Raw genomic sequence first — 25,365 nt, forward strand, 5'->3', positions numbered from 1 at the left:
TTTAAATACAAATGTAAGGACTTAAAAATTATTTTGGAATAAACAGCAAAATGTTGAGTAAAACTTTGATTTTTGAAAATAAACTTAGGGCCCAGATTGATTTCGATAAAGTTTTGGAATAAATTATAAAAATCCTTTCTATGGGAAAATGCTTTTGTTTTGAAATCTCTTTAAAAAAAAAAACCAGGATGAGACTTTGATGGTTGGACACTGGAGCAAACCAGAAGGAACTTTAAAGGTAACAATTAAAGGAGACAAACACTTCAATTTGACTTACAGAACAGAAGAAAATATTTTAACATTCAGCATATCAAAGGATATTTTTTAATAATAGGCTCAGAAGTTAATTTTAAGGGTGTCTACCTCTAGAGATGGTGTTTTACAAAATGTAATGGAAGTGCAAGAAGTTTTACTAAACAAGACCACAACTGATCTGAAAGTGGATTTAAAAATGACAGGCTGTAAGAATGACATGGAAAAAGATACTACACTGGGCATAGAAAAGAAATCAGCTGATGTCTTAATAATTAAAAAGGGATATACAAATAACAAACTAGAAGAGTTTCCATTTTTTTCTGCACTTTTGATTTTTTTCTTTTCATTCTTTTCTATTTATATTAGTTTTATCTTTGTAATTGTAATTTTTAATCAGATTTAATAAAATGTTTTTTCCAATTTATTTATTCTCTGCCTGAATTATAAAGTTTGTGGATATAGGGATGGCAACACATTTTCAGGTTGGATTTTAATGTGGTAAAAGCTAATAGAAACATTTTCTGGAGAGTCCAGAAAATGTCACACCCAGGTATGATCTGGCTGGATAGACATTGGGGATGGAAGTGCAGGAAAGTGGGAATTATTTAATTTGGACTTTAGTTTGAGCTTGAGGGATGGACTCCCTGACTTAAATTATCCCTTCTAACTTTACAGGATATAAACATTTAGGGAGCTTATATATTTAATAGCTAAATAAATAAAAATAAACTTTTCCCATATCGAAGTTGCTGCAAAGGAATTTCTCCAGAGAACTCTGAAATCTTTAGAGTATACAGCTTGCTCTGAGGAGACTTTTTATCCCTTTTTGTCACTTTATGTGAGCTTGAAGTAGGTTCTAAAATATTTCAATCTCCTATCATATGAATTGCAGGTAAAATCCAATCTGACACTGATAATTGACATTGGTTGTGATCTTATTTGTATTTCAGATTGAATCCCACTCCTATATAGAGTGGTAGAAACACTAGGACTGTTTTGTCCTAGCCTTTATATTAAATGGGATTGATCATTGTTGATAGCCTTCAGGTTAGATTATAGTAATGGGTTTACACTGAAGAATATTCAGATCGTCTAAAAAGCTACAGTTACTGGGCCTTGACATATAGAACATATTATTCCAAGTTATTTTTTCTCAACATGAGTAGTTATATAGTGATTAAATAATAAGTGCCAGATGTATTCATTCCCATTTTTTTTCAAAACTCAATGCAGAGTGTTGATTTCATAAATTGTAAAATTAAATACCAAATTTTCTAGATACAATTTAAAAGTTAATTTTAAAACTATTGTTAAAAACATAAAGAAGAATATAACCCACTCAGAAATATTGTGTTCTATAGAATTTTAAAATATTCAGTGTGTTCTGGATATGGCATTCTGGACAAAGTTTATTTCGGGGTTGAATTATCCCGAGGACATCTCGATTTACTTTACAAATGATTTACTTCTGTAAATTGCAGTACCACCTTAAAAATGTCCAGAAGGGGGAAAGAATGTTCAGGACTTTTCTGGAACACTCTTGTTCCCAAATGAGTGAGTTTTGCATACCAGTATTTATACCTCTTAACAATTTATATTGTAAAAAATAATCCTAACAAACAGTTGTCAGTCCCAAACAATAATAAACAACCTTATTCAGATGTGCATATAACTTCCGACAAAACAGCAACAAAAGTCACAAACCTTCCATAGTAAAGTAGTAGTTATTCAATACCTACTGTACCTATTATTGCTACTCCCTTTCAAGATAAGCAGCTTCTTGCACAGCATGGAAAATGAGAAGGAAATCCTAAACACATGAGATAAGAGGAAAGGAAATAGAGCCGAATCTAATGTATGTCAGCATGATTTGCTTTATATCTCTGTTCTTTCCAAACTTCCTTGCTTCTGCAACAGGTTCATGCACTTTCCTCTTTAAAATGCTCACTTCTTTCTTTTTGAGGATTCTCGTCAACTGTATCCCATCCACCATAGGTTTTTGTTCTCCTTGCTTGAAGAAATTCATCCTTCACATACCAGTTTTTGCAGTCTGATGCTCAATCGTTTTGTCTGCACATCTAACCCACATCAACAAACTTCTTTCATATTGATCATTTGTGTTTATAGTCAAACCAGTTCATTTATCAGCCACTCTCCATCTTCTTTGTTAACTTAATTTTTAGATTCATATTCCATGCTGCATACAATCTTTCCAACGTTCACTGCAAGTTATTGCAGCTCTCAGCCAACAATAGAGCAATATTTGCATTCACAGCTCCAACAACAAATCTCTAATGTCACTACACTTCCTTAAACATTACACATGATCATATTAAACAATCAACTGGCTATCAGAAATCCTAGCCTTGTTCCCTTCACAAAATATTATTAAGCATTCCATTTATTCCCATAACAACTTCTTATCAAATAATGTTCTTGAAGATCTACTATTTCCTTGTGTTTTGGACTGGGCATTAGATGAACCTGGTTTTTAAAGAGTTGGATTGTGCAGAGTGGCTATGCCTTTTCTCTTTTTGTTTTCATCTTTTTGGTGTATTGAACTGAATGAGAGATTAGATACTCAAAGTCACAATACGAATTGGACATCATATAAATCTATATTTTTTTGCATTCACTTCTACTATTTTTCTTTTTACATTGAGGAACAATAATGCATTCCTCCCACTGTCAGACTTCACACAAACGTTAAACAAATCACACTGCTACTCTACAAGCAAATCATATCCATGTTTAACATTATATTATCCACCCTTGCATCCTTATTACTTTTCAATATTCTCACAGCATTTATGACTTTCATCTTTTTTTTTTCCTGGATACTAACATTTGTAGCATTCATTTCAGGTCCAGTCTTTGATGTATGACTATCAGTACCATGCTAACCTCTAAAACAGTGTTTCTGAACCTTGCCCATTTTAAGGCATGTGGACTTCAACTCCCAGAATTCCACAGCCAGCATTGCTGGCTGTGGAATTCTGGGAGTTGAAGTCCACATGCCTTAAAATGGGCAAGGTTCAGAAACACTGCTCTAAAATGTTGTTTCCAACATTTCCTCACTTCAATATCATCACCCGTGATTTGACCATTTTAATTTTTGATTTCATTCATTCTCTTGTATCTCCTTGTTCAACCCTTTTCACTTCCCAAACTCTTTATCATTTCCATCAAAAATTCTGCATTTTCTCACCCTTCTGAACATAACCCTTCCTCTCAATAAATTCTCTGCAGTTGTCTTTTTCTCTTTGTATACATGGTATATCTTTCTCTCGTCCTCATTTTTGCTGTTTTGCATATTTTTTCTCATCTGTAGCCTCTTTCAGTTCATCATTCTACCAAACATCTTTTTAATGCTCCCTATTAGCATAATTTCACATTTCTATGGCACTCTGTAACATAATTCTTTTCTATTACAAACCATTTCATTACATTATTGTTGCCATTTTATTTTTATTTTTATTCTTACTTGTCCTGTATACACTATTTTTTCCTCTCTCTCCCCTCCTCTCTCTCACTGTCCTTATCTCCCGTATCTTTCAGTCTTTCATTATAAACAATCAGGCAGTCATTCTTTGGCCTTCTGTATGTTTCTTTGCCCACTAGATGGCACTGTTTCATAGAAGGGACTTGGAGCATGGGACCCAGTTAGATCTGGTGGGATGGACGGACACAGTGGGGTATATAGGCAGTTCTGCAAATAACCAGGTCTTGTATCATGCAGCACTTTAGATTTATAGGTAAGCACAGCATCTTAAAATAATATATTCTATTTAGAGAGCCCCAATTAATTCAGACTAGGTGAAGTTTTTGGACACTTTCCAAAGGCAACAATGTAACAATACAAGGGAAGTTACTGCAACATGATCCATTTTCTCCACAAAAGAGTACATCTACTGTGGTAGTATAAACTACTGAATTGTACTTCTAGTTTCTGTTGCCAGTTGAGCATCCAAATGAAATAAGCTTATACTGACACTTCATATTCATTGTAAGAATGAATATTGAATAGATGTACTTACGAAGTACGTAAGTATTACCCTTGCTGATTTCTTATGACAATGGGACAGATTCTTTCTTTTATTAATTGCAGGGTGGCCCATTCGTTGAAATCTTCAGTGCTCAAGGCAAGAACACTGGGACCAAATGGAAAATTTCTGGCAATCCTTCAGTCATAGGGAAAGTATGTTTTGGAAATAAATGGTAAAAGCCTGATTATAAAGTGTAGAGTTTAAATTTTTTCTTTAAAAAAATGAAAGCTTTGACTAACGTTGAAAAAAATAATACCTCCATCATTCCTTTTATCAGGGCAGAATACCTAGCAATAACTAGTCTAAATGCAGATAAAATTTGTTAGATTTTTGTGTATTTAAGATCTCCAAGGTTTTTGTTTGAATATATTTTAGCAGAGCCGCGTGTTTGTTTGTTTGTTTGTTTATGATAAATTTATATAGCCACCCATGTTCATATACAGTATATGACACTGTGCACCATACAAGATAAAGATATTTGTTTGTGTCTTTATGTTTTCTATATAATAAAACAAACTCTTTTAGTCTGTTAAGAAAATGAACATCTCTAGTCAGGAAATATATTTATTAGGACTAAATAAAATGCACAAGTTTGGGGCAAGTTTTCAAGATATCAGGTATTTCCAGGCTTTTTCACAAGATTAGAGATACAGAGAATGGAAGGAAGGTAATTACTGATGTCTTCATGAAGCCTACATGGTCAGCATCTTAAATAGATTGTTCACTCCTAAATATAATTTAAGTATTTTAGTTTCATTTACTTAAACTAATTGCATAAAACTGCTCAGGCTTTTCTTGATGTGGGTAAAATGGTGAAGCAAGCAACTGTTTTAATATGGCAGGTTGGTGTCAAGACAGAAAAACCAATAAAACAAATATGGTAAATGTTAGGGAAATGAAGGATGATATTTTGACATATTAAATGGAAGATGGTCCTGACATCCTAATTGCAATGCCATTTTTCACAAGAAAGAGTTATTTTCAGTGGATCCGGTGTGCATTTTCAGAATTATGCTATACTGGGCAGTGAATTCAACATATATTATCTCTTGACATCAACGTACAGGCTTTGCATCCATTCCATTTTAATACTCCAGGTTTCCACTCATATTAGACTTATAAAATACCATTTAAGCATGTTGGCAATTCCTGACCTAAAATCAAACATAGCACTCACCTTAACAGTTACAAAGTATGAGTGTGGCTAACCATTTCTGTCATATTCAAGTAGGCATTATGACTAATAAATCTTGCAGTTGATGCATTTATTCAGCTGCAGGGGATATTTTGATGGTGACATGCTTTTTGTTGGTTTGTTAGGAATATGATAAGGAAGTGAAAGGTTTCGTCATTGTCCTGGAAGGAAGTGGTCAAACCAACAAGATGCAGCTTCCAAAAGAAACTAAGCAGGCCCGTAAGTATAAAAGTATTATAAAATGTCATAAAACATACTAGACTGTGTGATGTTTTCAGAACAAGTGGTGCACAAAGTATATTAATGGGAACAAAACATCCCTTTATGAAGCTTCAAACAACCTTGCCCTTCAGAAGATTCATGAGGCTGTTCTCCAGTGGTATGTTTCACTAAACGAATTAACTGTTCAAGCACATAAACAGGCAGATAGCTGGAAAGTGCTTTTGAAGCAGCTATACAGACATTCCAAAGGTTAGAAATATTTCCAACATTTACATTCCAAATATAAAATGCTTCTTGCAGATTTATTTTGATTACACTAAGGTATTTTGTGAAGCAGCTCTTTCTAGTGCTATGCACAGCCCTAGCTGTTAATTAAGTTAGCATTGGGTTAGCTGAATAATAGTTGTCTAGTTACAATTTTAGCTGTATTTGTTCAACATTAAAGTTAAAAAAAAAATAGAATGGGACCTTCCAGACCATGTTGAACCTTCCCTGAATTTTAGGGGTGGTTTAGCAATTACCAGTTTCTCTGGAATGTTTAATTTTTGAATTGATACATCTCTAATATATACCAGTTTTATACTGCCAAAGAGTTCTTATTTTTTTTCTTTGAATGCTTTTTCAAGTAAGTTGATAGAGCAAACAATGAAGTAATATCATCCCAAGGATCTAGTTAAATGCAATCAATATTCTTCCAATTTCACCTAACAGTACCTAATGTTTTCATCAACAAGATAAAAAAAATATTTTACACCTATAAGATGACTCCAGATCTGTTCAGTTGTTGGGATATTCTAATGCTAATATTTCATAAACTTGCATTCTCAGCTCCTGTCACTCTGCAATAACTAAACTCTTTAGGAGCAGTAACAGTTGGTGTTTCTGTTGGATTTTCCATTTATCATATAATCTATCAAGCATTACCTACCTTTTATATCCATATATCACAGAAGCCTGCTGCTAAACCAGTATGTATATGCTGAAGAAAGCAAACAATTGTTCTTTTGTTAAAAGCTCAAACACTGAAATCAAAGGTTCATATACTGTCCTTCCAAATACTAGAAGAAATTTTCATCACAAAAAAATAATATAGTTTTTAGGCTTGACATTCAGCAACCATTGTGTATAAAGACTTCTCCATAAGTTATAAAGATTAGGTCATTCTTAAACAGGCTATTAATACACAACTCCCAAAATATTTTCAGTGGCACAGCATTTGCTTCAATTTAAATTTTACTTCAGTCTCCTTTTATGTTAAATAAGTAAATCTTCAGTAAACCAAAATGTAAAGCTTTTTGAGTTACTTTATAAGTAGACCACAATCTACTGCTTGGTAAGCTAGGAAAAGGTGAAATAGACAACATCACCACCAGATGCATTTGTAGCTGGCTGACAAACCGTACTCAATGAGTAGTCCTCAACGGTACTATATCCACATGGAGAGAAGTAAGCAGTGGGGTACCACAAGGCTCCATCTTAGGCCCAGTATTCTTCAATGTGTTCATCAATGACTTAGATAAGGGAATAGAAGAGGAACTCATCAAATCTGAAGATGACACTAAACTGGCAGGAATAGCCAACATCCCAGAAGACAAGCTCAGGTTTCAAAAAGATCTTGACAAAGTTGAACGATGGGCTCTATCCATCAAAATGAGTTTCAATGTGGAGAAAAGCAAAGTTTTACATTTAGGCAGGAAAAATCAAAGATATAAGTACAGATTAGGTGGGACCTAGCTCAAAAACAATAACTATGAGAGGGACCTAGGAGTCCTAATGGACGATCACTTGACTATGAGCCAGCAATGTGCAGCAGCAGCCAAAAAAGCTAATACAATCCTGGATTGTATAAACAGAGGCATAGAATCAAGATCACGTGAAGTATTAGTACCGCTTTATAAAACCCTAGTGAGACCACACCTGGAATACTGCAATCAATTTTGGTCACCATACAACCAAAAAAGTGTTTAGACCTTGGAAAAAGTTCAGAAACATATGAAGAACAGCTGCAGGACTTGGGTTTGGCTAGTCTAAAGAAAAGAAAAAATAGGGGTGACATGATACCAGTATTCCAGTATTTGAGAGGTTGCCACAAAGAAGAGGGAGTCAAATTATTCTCCAAAGCACCAGAGGGCAGGACAAGAAACAATGGTTGGAAACTGATCAGAGAGAAGCAACCTGGAATTAAGGAGAAAATTCTTAACAGTGAGGACAATTATCTAGTGGAACGACTTGCCTTCAAAAATTGTGGGTGCTCCATCACTGGAGGTTTTTAAGAAGAGACTGGACAGTCACTTGTCTAAGATGGTATAGGGTCTCTTGCTTGAACAGGGGGTGGACTAGAAGACCTCCAAGGTCCTTTCCAGCTCTATTCTATTCCATTAAACAAATTGTTTATATCTAATCACAAACACCGTATTGTTTTTCATTACTATGCAGTGACTTGACTTACATGCTTATGACTTTTTGTGCCCTACTTATGATAGTACTTTCCGGCGTATAAGACGACTTTCAAAAGCGTTGAAATCGGCGCCGAAGTCGGGGGTCATCTTATACGTTGAGTCATCTTATATGCCGGAAATAACAGTAGTTTCCAGTGTATAAGATGACTTTCTAGGCATGCGACTCAGCGCCGAAGTTCGGGGTCGTCTTATACGCCAGTTCGCCTTATACGCCGGAAAATACGGTAAGATTTTCTCAAATGCAAAACAAGTTCAGGTCTAATTTACTGTTTCACTACAGAGAGACTTATTCAGTTGTGATTACTTCTGCCTTTAGCTTGTAATTTCTCAGATCTAAAAACATTTATAGGAGCATTTTTCCATTTCTTTCCAATGATCATTACTCTATACCACTTCTTGGTGGATGTTAATCTAATTGTACTTATCTTGAAATGGCTTTTGGTTATTTCAACTGTATAGGATATATTAACTTTTTTTCCCCTGCCATTGGATCTGCAAAAGGCTCTCCTTTGTTTTTCTGTCTTTTTTACTGATTACAAACCTGTCATTGTGTCAAAAGGTATTGACTAAAATTCACTGTTGATGACCTTTTGAGTTATATGACAAACCTTTCCATGTCTACAAAATTTGCATGTATTTTCAAAATGAATAATATTGAAACAGCATTCTTGCAAGGTGTGTAGTATATTCCAGCCTTTGACAAAATTTCTTCAGTGTAATTTGGAACTGCAGTGTCTAATTTTTTTTCAAAAGAATTATATATTGTTAGGCCTTCCTGCCCATACTGTGTAACAAGAAATATTTCTTGAGTGTACAGTTTCTTAGAGAAATCCACTATCCTATTTGCAGTCAAATGCAAATGAAATTTCTGTTCCAGCATTTCCCATTTTGGGATAAATTCCCTTGAAATAGGAGTGGAAAATAAGGCCATGAAGTGTATATACCCATAGGTACTGCTTCACTAATTCTCCATTAGAATCCAGACAGGGCTTCTGATACTCTGTAAGTGCTGGCCACTAACTTAAACTCAAATAAGTCCTGGAGCAAAGAAATACTTATTACAAGGTTGTACAAAAACAAGTACAAGAAAGGTTGGAGAGCAAGCAAAGTCAAGCTTTCGTTAAAGGCACACTTACAAAAAAAACCTCTTTGGGTATTCGCAGAAAAATGGCTGCCCTGGCAGACTTTTTCTTCCTCACAAGATTGGTTTTATAAGAGGCATGACCAGTTATAAAACATTTGTTTACTATAAGGACCAATCAGGCCAGGTCTTTAGCTCCCAAACATCTTCCTAACAGTTTATCTTTGTCTTTCTTGGCTAGTTGGGTACTTTCATGAACAAAATATTGAGCTGCATTCCCAGTCAAAGAGTAAATTGCTTGCTTTAGAAGAAAAGTGGGGCATTTTAGACGAGTAAAGTTTGGGCATGCACATGATCTGCATTTAGGGATGAAATATCCCTTCCTATACAGGTAATCCTCCTTTAATGATCACATTTGGAACTGGGATCTGAGTTGTTGAGCAAAACAGTCATTGAGCAAGATGTGTGCTTCACTCAACAACTCCAATCCCAGGACTCCCAGTTGTAGTCATTAATCAGTCTCCCAGGTTGTTAAGCAAAAGACCTATCTGCCAAAGGATTCCAGCTCTGCTTGAAATCCTCCCAGCAAGCAGCTCTTTGAGAGTGAAAGGGCTGTTTGCCAGATGTTTTTAACTCTGTGCAGAGCTAAAGTCTTCCCAGCAGGCATCCCTTATCCTCTCATATGTTCCTACAGCCCACCGAAGGGTTTCCTCTCTCCTCCTTGCATGGAAAGAAAATCCTTCATGGGACTGCAGGAATGGAGCTGAAATCCAGAGTAATAAGTAAACTGAGAGGAATTCTAGGAATCAAGATGTTTGCTATTATGTCACTATTTTTTGCTACAACAGTAAGTCAGTATATACTTTCGCATACAATAGTTTTCAGTAAATATTTTTATAATAATAATAATAATACAATAATAATAATTAATAAAGTTGGAAGGGACCTTGGAGGTCATTGAGTCAGTCAGGAAACCCTACACCATTTCAGACAAATGGCTGTCTAGTCTCTTCTTAAAAACTTCCAGTGTTGGAGCATTCACCGCTTCTGGAGGCAGGTTGTTCCATTGGTTAATTGTTCTGTCAGGAAGTTTCTCCTTAGTTCTAGGTTGCTTCTCTCCTTGATTAGTTTCCATCTGTTGCTTCTTGTTGTGCCTTCAGGCGCTTTGGAGAATAGCTTGACTCCCTCTTCTTTGTGGCAGCCCCTGAGATATTGGAACACTGCTATCATGTCCCCCCTTATCATTCTCTTTGTTAAACTAAACATACCCAATTCCATCAACCATTCCTTATATGTTTTAGCCTCCATCTGTGTTGCTCTTCTCTGTACTCTTTCTAGAGTCTCAGCATCTTTTTTACATCATGGTGACCAAAACTGGATGCAGTACCAAGGCATTGTAAAGTGGTATTAATATTTCACGTGATCTTGATTCTATCCCTCTGTTAATGCAGCCCAGCACTGTTTCAACATGTAAAAAACAAGAAAAAAGTAAAGGAAATGATTGGTCCATTAGTGGGTGAAAGTGGCAAGAAGGTGACAAGCAATAGGGAGAAAGCAGAACTATTTAACTCATTTTTTGCATCTGTCTTTACACAAAGGGAAAACACAGACCAACCTACCAAAAATAGTGCCATAAAAAACAGTATAGAAACACAAGTTAAGATAGGCAAGAAAATGGTAAGTGAGCACCTGTCCAGCCTAGATGAGTTCAAGTCACCAGGACCAGATGGATTACACCCCAAGGTTCTCAAGGAACTGGCAGATGTGATCTCAGAACCACTGAACTATATTTTTCAAAGATCTTGGAGCACTGGGGAACTAGAGGACTGGGAAAGAGCTGATGTAGTTCCCATTTTTAAAAAAAGGAAAATGGATCCAGGAAATTACAGACCTATTAGCCTGACCTCAATACCTGGGAAGGTTCTGGAAAAGATAAACAACGAATCAGCGCATACCTAGAGGCAAACAAAATCACTACTAAAAGCCAACATGGGTTTGTCAAAAACAGATCATGTCAGACAAACCTTATTGCATTCTTTGACCGAGTGACAAAATTAGTGGATCAGAGGAATGCTGTGGATATAATTTACTTCGACTTCAGTAAGGCATTTGATAAAGTAGATCACAACAGTCTTTAAAAAATAACCTTAACCCTATGTCAGATTGCATTTTGCAAAGGATCTAGGGCCATTCAATGGGCCATTTAAATTCATTTAGAAATAATTATATTTCTAGAAACAAAAATTTAGAGGGATATTTAAAAACACGGTTAAGCCTTGCTGCCATTCTTTCAGACAAGAAAGGTGTAACACTGTTGCTGCCATCAAAATACAGGTAGTCCTTGTCTTACAACGGTTCATTCAGTGACCCTTCAAAGTTAACAATGGCACGGAAAAAAGTGACTTACATTGCAGCATCCCCGCGGTCACCTGATCAAAATTCAGACGCTTGGCAACTGACTTATATTTATGACGATTGTAATGTCCTAGGGCAGGGGTAGGCAACCTTGGCTCTTTTATGACTCGTGGACTTCAACTCCCAGAATTCCTTAGCCAGCATGACTCAGCTTGGAAACCTCTCCCTTTCCCCTCAGCATGGCTGGCTCAGGAATTCTGGGAGTTGAAGTCCACGAGTCATAAAAGAGCCAAGGTTGCCTACCCCTGTCTTAGGATCACATGATCCCCCTTTTGCGACCTTGTTATAAGCAAAGTCAGTGGAGAAGCCAGGTTCACTTAATAACAAGTGTTGCTAAGGTTCACTTAATAACAAGTGTTGCTAACTTAACAGTTGCAGTGATTCACTTAATAACTGTGGCAAGACAGGTTGTAAAATAGGGCAAAATTCACTTAACAAATGTTTCACTGATCAACAGAAATTTGGTGCTCAATTGTGTTCCTAAATCAAGGACTATCTGTAGTCTTAGGTCTCCCCTTAAAATGCTAGGCAAAGGATTTTTTTTTAAAAAAAAAACACCTCTAAGGGCTGATATAATTTACTCAATCTGGATAAATTTTCCATAAATTACTAGATACCTGACCATGGGGTTTGCTCAACATTTTCCAACAGATAATTGGACACCCTTCTGAGCCCTTCATTGAGATAGTTTGGAAATTCTTCCGCTACGGATAATTTTTGCATACTGCAGTAGATGCTTAGAGTTTTACCAAGGAGACACGCGTACAAACTAACTAATTGTATACGTGTTGCATGAGTATTGGAGTCTTCCTTGACAATACCCTTTGAGGATATAATTTGCCATGCAAGAAAATTACATCTCTCTGCTGTATCTTGAAATAACTTGGAGATCAATCACCAGCAAAACTTTTTCAAGGAGCGTGCACAGACCCCACTTTACAATAGTAGGTCTAAGCAGCCTGGCTCACTTCTGCTGAAATGTGATTTTTCAGAATAGGATGGAATGGAATGGAATGGAATGGAATAGAAGAGAACCTTGGAGGTCTTCTAGTCCAGCCCCCTGCTTGAGCAGGAGAACCTATACCATCTCAGACAAGTAACTGCCCAGCCTCTTCTTAAAAACCTCCAGTGATGGAGCGCCTATGATTTCTGGAGAAAAACTGTTCCACTGGTTAATTGTCCTCACTGTCAGGAAGTTTCTCCTTAATTCCAGGTCGCTTCTCTCTTTGATCAGTTTCCAACTATTGTTTCTTGTCCTGCCCTTTGGTGCTTTGGTGAGTAACGTGACCCCCTCTTCTTTGTGGCAGCCCCTCAAATACTGGAACACTTCTATCATATCTCCCCTATTTTTTCTTTTCTTTAGACTAGCCAAGCCCAAATCCTGCAGCCGTTCTTCGTATAACTGTTCAAGGTTACAACTGAAAGAAGTGACTTATAACCATTTTTCACACTTACAACCAGTGCAGTATCCCATGGAGATACTGGAGAATCACTGTCAGTCAAAATTTAGAAACTTGGCAGCTGACTCATATTTATGACTGTTGCAGTGTCCTGATATCATGTGATCACCTTTTGTGACCTTCTGACAAGCAAAGTCAAAAGGGAAGCCAGATTCACTTACAACCATGTTAGTAACTTAATAGTTGTAGTGATCACTTAACAACAGTGGCAAGAAAAGTCGTAAAATGGGGCAAAACTCACTTAACAAATGTCTCACTTAGCAATAGAAATTTTGGGCTCAATTGTGTTCGTAAGTTAAGGGCTAGCTGTAGTTGTTTAACCTGGTGATTAGAACAGATTTTTTTTTCATTGCTGTTCTCATACTCAATATTCTTAGCATTGTCCTTCCAAACTGAATACATTGAGATTCTATCCTATACTTCCCTGATTCCTGTGATTTGAAAAATGCAGTTATTTTTCATAAGAATAGAAGAAAGGCCCAGTACAATCACTTTAAAGGTCCAGCATTCAGCTTAAAGTAGTGAATAGAAAGATCTTCTGGGAGACTTACTAACCTGTTGACTAGCAGGCAGACAGACAGGTAAGTATCTAGAGAGTCAGTTCCATTAAGGTTCACAGTGAGGTGGTCTTAGAAAATTAAGAGGATTTTCTTTCAGAATTGGCAGCTTCTATTTAGATTTCATACGAGTATTAAAGCAGCCTCAAGAGCAATACGTTCAGATTTTGTTCAGGCTTTATTCCTGAAAGCCATTTTTACATTTTGATTTTACAAGAACCTTTGCTGTTAAATTTCCAATTTAAATTACCCATTTCATTTTGAACATTCAGATTAGATTAAACCCTTACTTGTCCACACTTTTTCTAAATTTGATTTTGCTGTGGCATTAATTGCTTAAATGGCTTAACTAAAGTTTATGTTGGTCATCTGTAAGTTCACTTATTTTGCATTTTTGCAAGAATTTATGTCACAATGTTAAGACATTAATTAATTTTGTGTCTTTGTAGAATATATTTTGAATATGCACCCTGTCAACAAAGTGGGAAACTGTAAATAAAATAACTAAATTCCATATTTTGTTCTAGTTCTACTCGGAGCACACTTTGTTTTTAAGAGCATATTTCAAAAATAATTAAATTCTATTCTTTATTTTCATAGTAGATACATTTTGAGAAATAAGAAAGTATTGAATATTCATGTTATTCCCAATTTATTTCTTTTATTTTGCTCTAGTTGGACTGATCCAGCAATTTTTGGTACTTCAAATTTACCTACCACTGGGACAAGATTTCTCAGCTGAATTACTGTAAGATAATACTGAACTTTACTATCATGTTTGATGCACTAAGCAAATGAATTAATACTGGCTGCTGTTAATATATGTAACAGTTTTAGGTTAAAGAGTAACACATAATCAAATTGATATAGAATAATTAAGCTTATTTGATTGTTTTTAGAGGATTTTAAGCATTTTAAATCTTTTAGAAGATTTAAGCATATTTGTTATAATGAAAGGACTGTATATGAATAAAGAGGAACAGACTTTAAATAATTACTTTTGACACTTTTAAATGTATTCTTCTTTGGCCTTGATTTATTATTCATTTGTTTTGTTTTATTAAGAATGAAAGTGCCTGGAAAATCCAGTGCCAATACAATAGCAATAGCACTTAGACCAGGGGTTCTCAACCTTGGCAACTTTAAGACTTGTGGACTTCAATTCCCAGAATTCCTCAGCCAGCTTTGCTGGCTGAGGAATTCTGGTAGTTGAAGTCCACAAGTCTTAAAGTTGCCAAGGTTGAGAACCCCTGACTTAGACTTATATACCGCTTCACAGTGCTTTACAGCCCTCTCTAAGTGGTTTACAGAGTCAACATATTCCCCCCAACAATCTTGAGTCCTCATTTTACCAACCTCAAAAGGATGGACTGCTGAGTCAACCTTAAGCCAGTCAGGATCGAACTGCCGGCAGTCAACAGGATTAGCCTGAAATACTGCATTCTAACCACTGCGCCACCACGGTAGTCCTTGACTTACAACCATTAATTTAGTGACTGTTAGGGGTTAGGGCGGCACTGGAAAAAGTGACATGAACATTTTTCACATTTGCAACCATTGCAGCACCCCCATGGTCACATGATCAAAACTTGGACATTTGGAAACGTTTGTCAACTGGCACATATTTATGACAGTTACAGTGTCTCAGGGCTGTGTGATCACCTTCTGGGACCTTCCAATAAGCAAAATCAATTGGGAAGCCAGGTTCACTTAACAACCATGTTACTAAGTTAACAACTGCAGTGATTCACTTAACACAACTGTGACAAGAAAGGTCATAAAATGGGCAAAGCTCACTTAACAACTGTCTTGTTTAACAACAAAAATTTGGGGCTGTTATGTTCATAAATTGAGGGTTACCTATAGATTATTTATGTCATCCCCACTAGGTAGACCAGACCAGAAAATCAACTCCACAAAGGACTAAAACTACTTTTATTGCAATAGGCTGTCATAACAGAATTTTGCAAGTTTGGTTGTGCTGTACCTCCTCCTCCTCCTCCTCCTCCTCCTCCTCCTTTTAATAGTTCAGGAAATTAGGGACTTAAAAATGTTTCAATCTTGCCTGTCTGTCTGTCTATCTATCTATTTATAAATTTTAAAGGTCACCCATCTTACCTCAAGGTAACTTATGGTCGGTCATCTTCCTTACTCTCAACAGTTTGGAGGTGAAAGACACAAGTAAAATCATGTTTCAGTGTTCTGATTTGTTATTGCTATATAAACCTTGTTTTTAGATTATGAGTTTGACGTTTTATTCATTTTATTAGCCTTGAGCTTTTTCAAGAAAAGGCAGTGTGATGCATTTTAAATAAATACTTTCAACTGCTTCTATAGAAACTTGGAAAGTCTATAACCCGTTTAATGGGTTATATTTCTCCCTCTCTTTTCTTCCCTTATGTCTGCTTAGAATACTGAACATAAAACATAAAAACAACCACATTTTTTCTGCCACCAAGTAAACTGATATTGAAAGGATTTTGTAACGCTGAAATAATGCAGTTGTAAAGTGGTGTTTATAAAAGAAAAAGTCTAATCCATTATTGATAAAATGTTAAAGATTGCATTTGGGTGCTTTTAATCTTTTGTACCTATACACAAGTGTTTTGTGTTCTTAACTCTCATTTATTTCTATATTATTTCTGTATAACATAGACTGTGATCTTGTCCCAGCATATCATTACTGTAGAGCAGGGGTAGTCAACCTTGGCTCTTTTATGACTTGTGGACTTCAATTCCCAGAATTCCTGAGCCAGCTGGAATTCTGGTAGTTGAAGTCCAGGAGTCATAAAAGAGCCAAGGTTGACTACCCCTGCTGTAGAGGAAATAACTGGAAAGAATTCAGTTGTTCCTAGCATTTGTCCTGCTTGGTTGGAGGTCCTATATTTTGTCCTGTACTTGCTACAATTCACATAGAAAAGTGATGCATGCATGAAGCAATGAAGAGTTTTGCTTTTCAGCAAGCTTGTCACAAACCCTGTTGATGATTAGAGCTGAGACAGTGATTGGCCCAAGATATTCAGCTGTTTTCCTTGCCTAACAGAGGACTAGAACCTTACTCTGATCCAGCATCTTAACTATTACCCTGTACCAAGTCTCACCATTAAAATAATTTAAATCTCCATTATAAAAAGACAATGATTCACCTGTGGAAATGGTTTCCAGCATCAAATTTCTGGGTGTGCAGTTAACAAGTAAGCTGGCTTGGTCACTCAACAGTGAGACACTGGTAAAGCGGGACAGCAAGGCCTGCATTTTGTGTGTTGCATGAGAATAGCACATTTTATAATAATAATAATAATAATAATAATAATAGTAAAGTTGGAAGGGACCTTGGAGGTCATCTAGTCCAACCCCCTGCTCGGGCAGGAAACCCTACACCATTTCGGACAAATGGCTGTCCATTTTTCTTCCCCTGTCCTTACCACCTTCTACAGAGGGACGATCGAGAGCATCCTGTCATACAGCATTAGAGTCTGGTTTGGAAGCATCACTGCTTCAGACAGGAAGGTGGTGCAGAGAGTGCAGAAAAGATTATTGGCAGTTGCCTCCTTTCCATCCAGGACATAGCCCAGAAGCGTTGCTTGAGCAGGGTCCACAAGATTGTCTGGGACACTATACATCCTCTTCACAACCTGTTTCCCTTGTTACCTTCTGGGAGGAGGAGGAGGCTCTGTGGTATCTGAAGCAGAACATCCAGATTCAGTTATAGTTTTGTTCCAGACAGTATTAACCTTGGGAACTCTAAAGCATCCTCTTTCTGTTACGTATTCAAGATGGACAGAGATTAATATTTATATGTTATTTATATGCAAGGGTCTAGGTTTATACATATGTTGTGTATAGCGTATTTAAACGTATGTTATGTATGTGTACACTTTTGAGAGCAAGGAACAAAATTTCATTTTTAATGTATGCCAATGTGCCCACAGTTATCTGCCTGCCTGCCTGCCTGCCTGCCTGCCCGCCCGCCCGCCCGCCCGCCCATCTATCTATCTATCTATCTATCTATCTATCTATCTATCTATCTATCTATCTATCTATCTATCTATCTATCTATCTATCTATCTAAATTCAGTTGTGAGCTTGACTTCATGAACATCTGCAAGGACTCCTGCCTGCTATTTTTCTATTTTCTGGTTGAAGTGCACCAGACGTCCCCCTAGTTTCATGTCCCAAGGCTTATATATTAGAAACTCTTAATACGCAGTCCTCAACGTAAAGCCACAGTGGAGGCCAGAATTTGTATTGTTAAGCAAGACGGTTGTTAAGTGAGTCACAACCAATGTTATGACCTTTTTTTGCTATGGTTGTTGAATGAATTACTGAATCATGTGGTCATTAACAGAATCTGACTTCCCCCGTTGACTTTTCTTGTCAGAATCTCCCTAAGAAGGTTGCAAATGACAATCCCAGGAGCCTGGAACTCTGAAATCATCATAAATACATGTCGGTTGCCAAGCATCCAACGTTTGATCCCCTGACAGTGGTCATAAGTGTGAAAACTGGACATAAGCCACTTTTTTCAATGCCACTGTAATTTTGAAAGGTCATTAAATGAATGTTTGTAAGCTGAGGACTACCTTTATTTGCAAACTAAACCATTCAAAATAATAATGACATTTGAATATTGTTTTCTCGTTGAAGGTTTCTGCAATGTGTGATAAAATGCAATGTTTGCAAATCGCTAATTTAGATATTGGATCATACAATGGAATGGAACATACTACATGGTGGTGCAGTGGTTAGAATGCAGCATTGCAGGCTACTAACTGCTGATTGCCAGGAGTTCGATCCCGAGCAGCTCAAGGGTGACTCAGCCTTCCATCCTTCTGAGGTTGATAAAATGAGGGCCTAGATTGTTGGGGGGGGGGCAATAGGCTGACCCTGCAAATGGCTTAGAGAGAGCTGTAAAGCACGATGAAGTGGTCTATAAGTCTTAAGTGCTATTGCTATTGCTATATAGTTTTTTAAATTTATTAGATTATTATCCTGCCTTTATTATTTATAAGTAACTCAAGACAGGGCTCATAGCTCCTTTTTCCTTCTCTTTTCCCCACAACAACAACCCTATAAGGTGAGTTGGGCTGAGAGAGAATGTCTGGTCCAAAGTCATCCAGTCTTCTTATAAAGTGTTCTTTATATTGAAGATACATTTTTAATTCTATGATGTTGACTTTCTTACTTCAGAAAACTCTGAACTTTTCCAACTCTGCACTGTGTTTCATTCAAATGAAACAATGGTTGGAAACTGACCAAAGAGAGAAGCAACCTAGAATTAAGGAGAAACTTCCTGTCAGTGAGAACAGTTAACCAGTGGAACAGCTTGCCTCTAGAAATCATGGGCGCCCCATCACTGGAGATTTTTAAGAAGAGGCTAGACAGTCACTTGTCTGAGATAGTATAGGTTCTCCTGCTTGAGTAGGGGGCTGGACTAGAAGACCTCCAATGTCCCTTCCAGCTCTATTCTATTCAAATTCAGATTTCATTCAAATCTGCCTTGTATTGGACCTATACATTTTTTGAGAACCAAAGTGACTTTGTTATCTGAGGATTGACTCTTATAGCTTTGTAGCTAGCCATTTACCTGTTGAACTCTGAACCAGATGTTAATCTCATCTGTCGTATTCAATAAGGAAATTCATTGGTAATGATGCCCTAGAAGCATTATAGACATTTTATAAAATTCTGCATTGATTTCTTAATGAAGTACCTGGCTAAAAGGCATATTATTGTATCTGAAGAGTTTTATAATGTTCCTATAAATAAATAGCATAAGCATTCCCTAACCATCATCCTTTAGGAGGCATTAAAACACTTAGTATTTTACAAAAATCAATGATCCCCATGTCAATTACACAGAAACACAAAACGCTAGAAAATATTGCATTAAACCCTATTTGCAGAAGAAGGTATCCTAATAATAAATTATAATTCTAATAGCAGAATTTGTGAAAATGGTATTTAACATTAATTTTCCCACCCACATAGTATTCAAGAGATTTCTGCATCATTGTACAAGAGTTTATGTAATTTCTTTTATATGAATTATAGTATTACAATTATAAGTCCTGCGTAGACAGATCGATAGTTGTCATTTTTCTCTTGATGTGTCATTTACATTGCAAGGTAGTAACAGATGACAGCTGTGATTATTTTTTAGAATTTTTGTGAAGCCTACAGTAATAGTAGTACCTTAGTGATTAGCCATAAGAATCTGTACAAATATAAAATACAAAAGAACAATAAGAAAGACAGAGATTAACACTTGATCAACAATCAAGAAGTAAACAATACTCCAATCAAGCAAATACCAACGCAGACATACAAGCTAAGAGTAAACAATAGCCTAATCAAGAAACCGCCAAGACCACTCCCCACCAACAGTGACAGGGCAAACCATTAGCATATAAAAATAAAAGCAAACCCCACTCCCTTCTAGCATTGGTGATGTTACCTAGTTTGGTAACGAAATGTCTACGAGAAAACAACTAAGCTCAGAGAGCACCCTCATTTCAGTTCTAAACTACAAATATTCTCTTCTATTGATACAATAGACCATGTATAACAAAATATATTTTTGTATTATTTCTCTGTCAGCCTACAATTTAGCTCAGTCAGATCCACATATGCAGTTCTCATTTATACCGTTCTGTTCTGACGAAGGGCTGTGCTATATGTAATATCACATAAAATATGATGTTTTAATATATGAATCCCAATAACCATTTCTCTGATGTGTGACCCAAGTTATCAATCCCTTTTTCTTACACAGTTGGAATTCAGGTGATATACATACATACATACATACATACATACATACATACATACATACATACAAGCTATGTCCACAGTTTCTGCAGCTCTACAAATATATGAACGTTCTCATAAGAAACTTGTTTAAGCCTTTCATATTCCATTGCATCCTACTGCTCAAATCTAGCTTGAGTAATACCCCACAAGATGGTTGAGCATTTCTGTATTTATTTATTTTGCTGTTTGGAAGGTGTATTAAGGAAGCTCATCCATTTTACTGGGAGGGCCTTATTGAGGGTAGCTATATTTCTCTGAGTTTGTGCCTTCAGACTTACAAGATTCTGTAAACCGCTTAGAGAGGGCTGGGAAGCACTATGAAGCAGTATATAATTCTACGTGCTATTGCTATTCTATTAATGTAGCCTTACAATTAAGTAGAATTAGTTCATCTAGTTGCATTTCCTGTCTGGTTAACATGGGACGGCTGACCTCTTTCATCCATAGCATAAAAAATATTAGCAATCAACAAAAAAGTAAGAACCATATAATGCGATAAATGAAACAAAATGTAATGATGTAGAATTGCAGAATAATTAAAGCATTAAATGAAGAAAGAGGTAAAATTAAGAAACCTCAAAAGTCTAACTGAATAACATTGATTTTACGTAACACCTGAATATTGGTAGATGGGGTTAATGGTAGGGGAGAGTTTTTTCATGGGAAGAATTCAAATGTGCAAATTTTACCCCTTTAATCTGAATGGTATAATCCAGGAGCGGTATCATCATTTCAATGTGTGTCTCTGTATTTAAGAAGAGAGATCCCACAATTTTCCTTAATATGTATTAATTTGTTAGATTTATATTCTGCTTTTTCAATCCCACACTCTACATCGCCTACAATAGCCCCCTGGTGGGGTAGCTAAATCCTGAGAGAGAATGACTGATGCAGAATCACCCAGACTGTTTCCATGGCTTAGAGGGACTAGAACTTCCTCATACAAGTTCAGCAGTTTAATTCCTTTATCATACTGACTCTCTTCAACAGCTTAGTCATATTACATAGAAATGTCTATGGAGATTCTGTCATTCAGGTCATAGTTGTCCCAAAGATGCTTTTTCACAAGGCAACTGGACTTTCTTGTTGTTGTTTTTTTAAGATGTTTCACTTCTCATTCAAGAAGCTCTTTCAGCTTCAAAGAAAAACAAAGTCCAGTTGTCTTGTGAAAAAGCACCTTTGGGATTACATAGAAATATTCTTTAATATGCATTTGTACTGTGCTGATTGTTTTGAAAAATAATTGAACACATTAAGTTGTTCAGATGTTGAGGTTACGTATGGTTTCTTTCTGGGATGTAAATCTGCTGAAGAGGACAATATTTGGTAACGCTGATGAAATTAATTTCTCTGTCTTAGCTAGTACCTTCACTGTGATAAACACAGTTCTGTATATGAGTTGTATATACTATTCTGGTGTGTGTGTTCTACCTCCCTGCTTTCATTTGATAAAACTATAAAAATCTTCCAAGCTTGTGCTGTTCACTTTGCCTCATTATGGCAATGTTCCTAGGAGGGTTTCTTAATTACTAACAGCTTCTTGAAAACACCAAAATGATACTTGTATACCTGGAGATCACCAGATAGAGTACATAGAAATCAGGTCGATTATATTATTGATACAAGGAGATGGAAGAACTCCGTTATAACAGTGGAGATATGGCCAGGGCTGACTATGGAACAGATCACAAACTGTTCATATTCATGTTCCAAGTTACGATAAGGTGAGAGAAGAAAGACAACCAGTCCGTACAACATGAACATGAGTACCTTTGGAATCACTTTGAAGTCCTCACCTCATTGATAGGGGAACCAGGAGAACTACGGGATGAACTTAAAGAAGTTAAGGATGACTGTGAAAAGACACTGCCAAAGATCAAGAAACAGAGAAAAGTAAACTGGGTGTCAGAAGAGTGAAAATCACCAAAAAGAGAAGCGAAGCCAAAGAAAAGAAAGACAAAGATATCTCATAGCAACTTAACAAAGAATTTCTGAAAGTTTTTAGAATAGATAAGCATATTACAGCAACTTCTGTACAGACATTGAAGATAGAAGCAAACATGAAAAAACAAAGAAAGTCTTCTAAAAAGTCTCTGAATTCAGAAAGAAGTTCTAACCTCGACTTGGTATGCTAAAGGATATCAGAGAACAGATAATAACTGCTTCAAAGAAGATCAAAATAACCTTGAAGTACGGCCCTGATATCTGTACAACAGAGATATCAACATCCAAAATACATTAAAAGGCATTCCCTATTTAAAAGATGCTAGGAAATTCTAGTAATGAAAAATAATGTACACAATGAAAAATGAGGCTAAGATTAAATGTAAAGCCCAAACTAATGATAACAGGTACTGCAACCAGCCTTCAGGCACTTCTGGCAGAAAAGATGAGGCTCAAATTATCATACCTTGGCCATAACATGCACAAACCTATCTCTCTGCTGAAATCTAATTGTGGGGTAGATGGAAGGAAAAAGAACAGGACAAATGTCTTAGAGAAAATCTATCTGTGGGTTGCTAAGAGTAATCACAGGGCTTTGAGTTGTAGCACGTAGCTCTCCACAGTTACATAAATGAGTGAAATTTTATTCAGTCATTGTCTATATGATCTATCACAGTGATGGTGAATCTGTTAGAGACCGAGTGCCCAAAAACCACCCCAGCCCGCCTCTGCTCCGCCCCCCTGGCCCGCCCCACCCACCTATAGGGCCACCCATTGCCTCCACAGCCCGCCTCAGCAGATCGTGCCCGTCTCAGCAGTGCCATGGCAGCCACCCACGCCACGCAACATCTGCGCATTATGGGGCATGAGGGCAGAGTCTTGTCCCTGGTGCCCAGTTGCCATGTGCTTGACTGTGCTGCTCTGCATGGGCCACGCCTGGGGGCAACACTCCTCTGGGGGGGCTAATGGTGAAGAGGGGGCCGTGGAAGGAGGCAGAGCTGGGGCAACAGCGTGTGTGCCCACAGAGAGGGCTCTGAGTGCTGCTCTGACACACATGCCATAGGTTCGCCACCACTGATCTATCATCTATCTGCACACATGCACACGCACCAAATATAAGTGTATATACACACCAGATAAACATCATTAAAATGTAACATGTTAACTAACTTCAAATTTTCAGAATAAATGTTAGCCTTTTATAAACCACAGAACAAATATATTGTTTGAAACATTTTGGTAAAAGAAACTAACAGCAAATATTGCCATCAATATTGTTAACCTTTTAAAACTGTACAATAAAAATATTGTTTTTGAAACATTTTGATAAAAGATACACCAGCAGCAGATATTCCTACAATTTATCTCAGTTACAGGATGTTTAATGAAATTGAAATTAGATTCCTGTGGTTGGAGGTTTATGAAAGGATACGTTTAAAGATGGTGATCTAACATCATTTCATCTGGCAATGTAGAAAGAATAGGCATTATGCAGAAAATTTTAATGAGAATAACATTCCCAGAAAAATTTACTGTTCCATAAAAGGAATCATTTCTATGATTTCCAAATGTATGGAAAAGACTTTAATACCTGAACATCTTTTGAAAATATAGGTAAACACTGCCTAGTAAGTCATCATTATCTACAGACATACAGTAGTGATACTCTCTAAAACTTTAAAAGGCTAGAGAGACACATTTAATTTTATGTAAGTAATTTGGTTTTTTTAACAAGACCTATCATAGATACTTGATAACTTTAATAGCATTTTCCATGAGCTTATTAAAACAGACTTATTAAATTAATTAGTCTTGATCATTTCCTGGATTTCTTCGTAGGACTTAGTGTTGCACTTGCCTCTAGGGACAAGTTACATAATTTAATTAGAAAATAAGTAATTCCACATTTTAATTTTTAAGAATTCTTGGATTGATATTATCTTTATATGGCGTTTCTCAATATTAGTTTGTAGTCCAGATTGCCAGTTCTTTTAGCCATGAAGGAAGCATACGTCACACTTAGAAACTATGCATACAAAAACATACTCTAGCAGCTAGCCCTCTTGATTATCCTACCACACACAAACATCCATATCAATTCCCTCCCAGTAATCTAGAGGAGATTTATTCTTCCTTTATTGTATAGTCTATACTCGCTATCCTTCTGCTCTTTGCAGACCACAAACTTCTGAAAACATGAAATAATCTTCAAAGGCCCTCTTATGTGTCCCAATAACTTCTGTGGTCTTTTTGGTTAGGCTTATGGTTGTGGGTTTTGGAGTTGCTGCATCAATTCCTCTTTAATTACAATTCAAGATATTGTGTAACAACATAAAGGTGTGCCAAAACATTTTAAATTGTAAAAGCTTTTGTATTTTAATAATAAAATAGCTTCAGTAGCTGGCATTTCACCTTAAGATGAAATTCAAAGAGATGATCTTCCTTCAATAATTCTTGGGTCCCCATAACTGAAAGAAAACCAAATTCACATATTGGTCCATCTGTGTTTTCATATGTTTTGCTGAAACATTTCCCATATATATCTCACAAACTTCCAAGAATTGTTTTGGATTGTGGTGGGATTTATTGGATTGCAGTGAGATATATACAAGTGGAGAAAGGAAAGGAGAGAAGGGAGGGTAGGGGAAAAGAGGGGAAGGAAAAATGGAGGAAAAAGGAAAGGGAAGGAAGGAAGGAAATGGAGTAAAATTTTGGGAAATGTGCTGTGCAAAAATAAAAGATAAGATTTTCTGATCACTTAAAGAATATCACCCAGAAGAAGTACTGTTGTTATGCAGAAGACAGCCTAACAAAATATTAAGGTGTTTCTGTAAAAAATATTTCCAGGCATGTTAACTTGAGCAGTGCCATAAGTGGCTGAATGTTTTCAACTGTTGCCTCCTGTTATTACTGTTTTA

At 36.5% G+C, this 25,365-nt stretch overlaps 1 protein-coding gene across 6 annotated transcripts in view; it reads left to right on the plus strand.

Moving 5' to 3' along the window:
• CFAP20DC (CFAP20 domain containing) overlaps window positions 1–25,365 on the plus strand; it is a 188,866-nt gene that overhangs the window by 21,150 nt on the left and 142,351 nt on the right. For 4 of the 6 annotated variants that reach the window (XM_039326717.1, XM_039326715.1, XM_039326712.1 and 1 more), the window contains 3 exons: window positions 4,364–4,453; window positions 5,622–5,715; window positions 14,366–14,438. In XM_039326717.1, coding sequence (XP_039182651.1) covers window positions 4,364–4,453; window positions 5,622–5,715; window positions 14,366–14,438 — 257 coding nt within the window. Of the gene's footprint in view, window positions 1–4,363; window positions 4,474–5,621; window positions 5,716–14,365; window positions 14,439–25,365 lie in introns of all 6 variants that reach the window. The other 2 variants (XM_039326714.1, XM_039326713.1) reach the window with 2 other exon arrangements.

The sequence above is a fragment of the Crotalus tigris genome, unplaced genomic scaffold (genome assembly GCF_016545835.1).
Source record: "Crotalus tigris isolate CLP2741 ecotype Arizona unplaced genomic scaffold, ASM1654583v1 scf7180000024342.5246164, whole genome shotgun sequence".
NCBI lineage: Eukaryota > Metazoa > Chordata > Lepidosauria > Squamata > Viperidae > Crotalus > Crotalus tigris.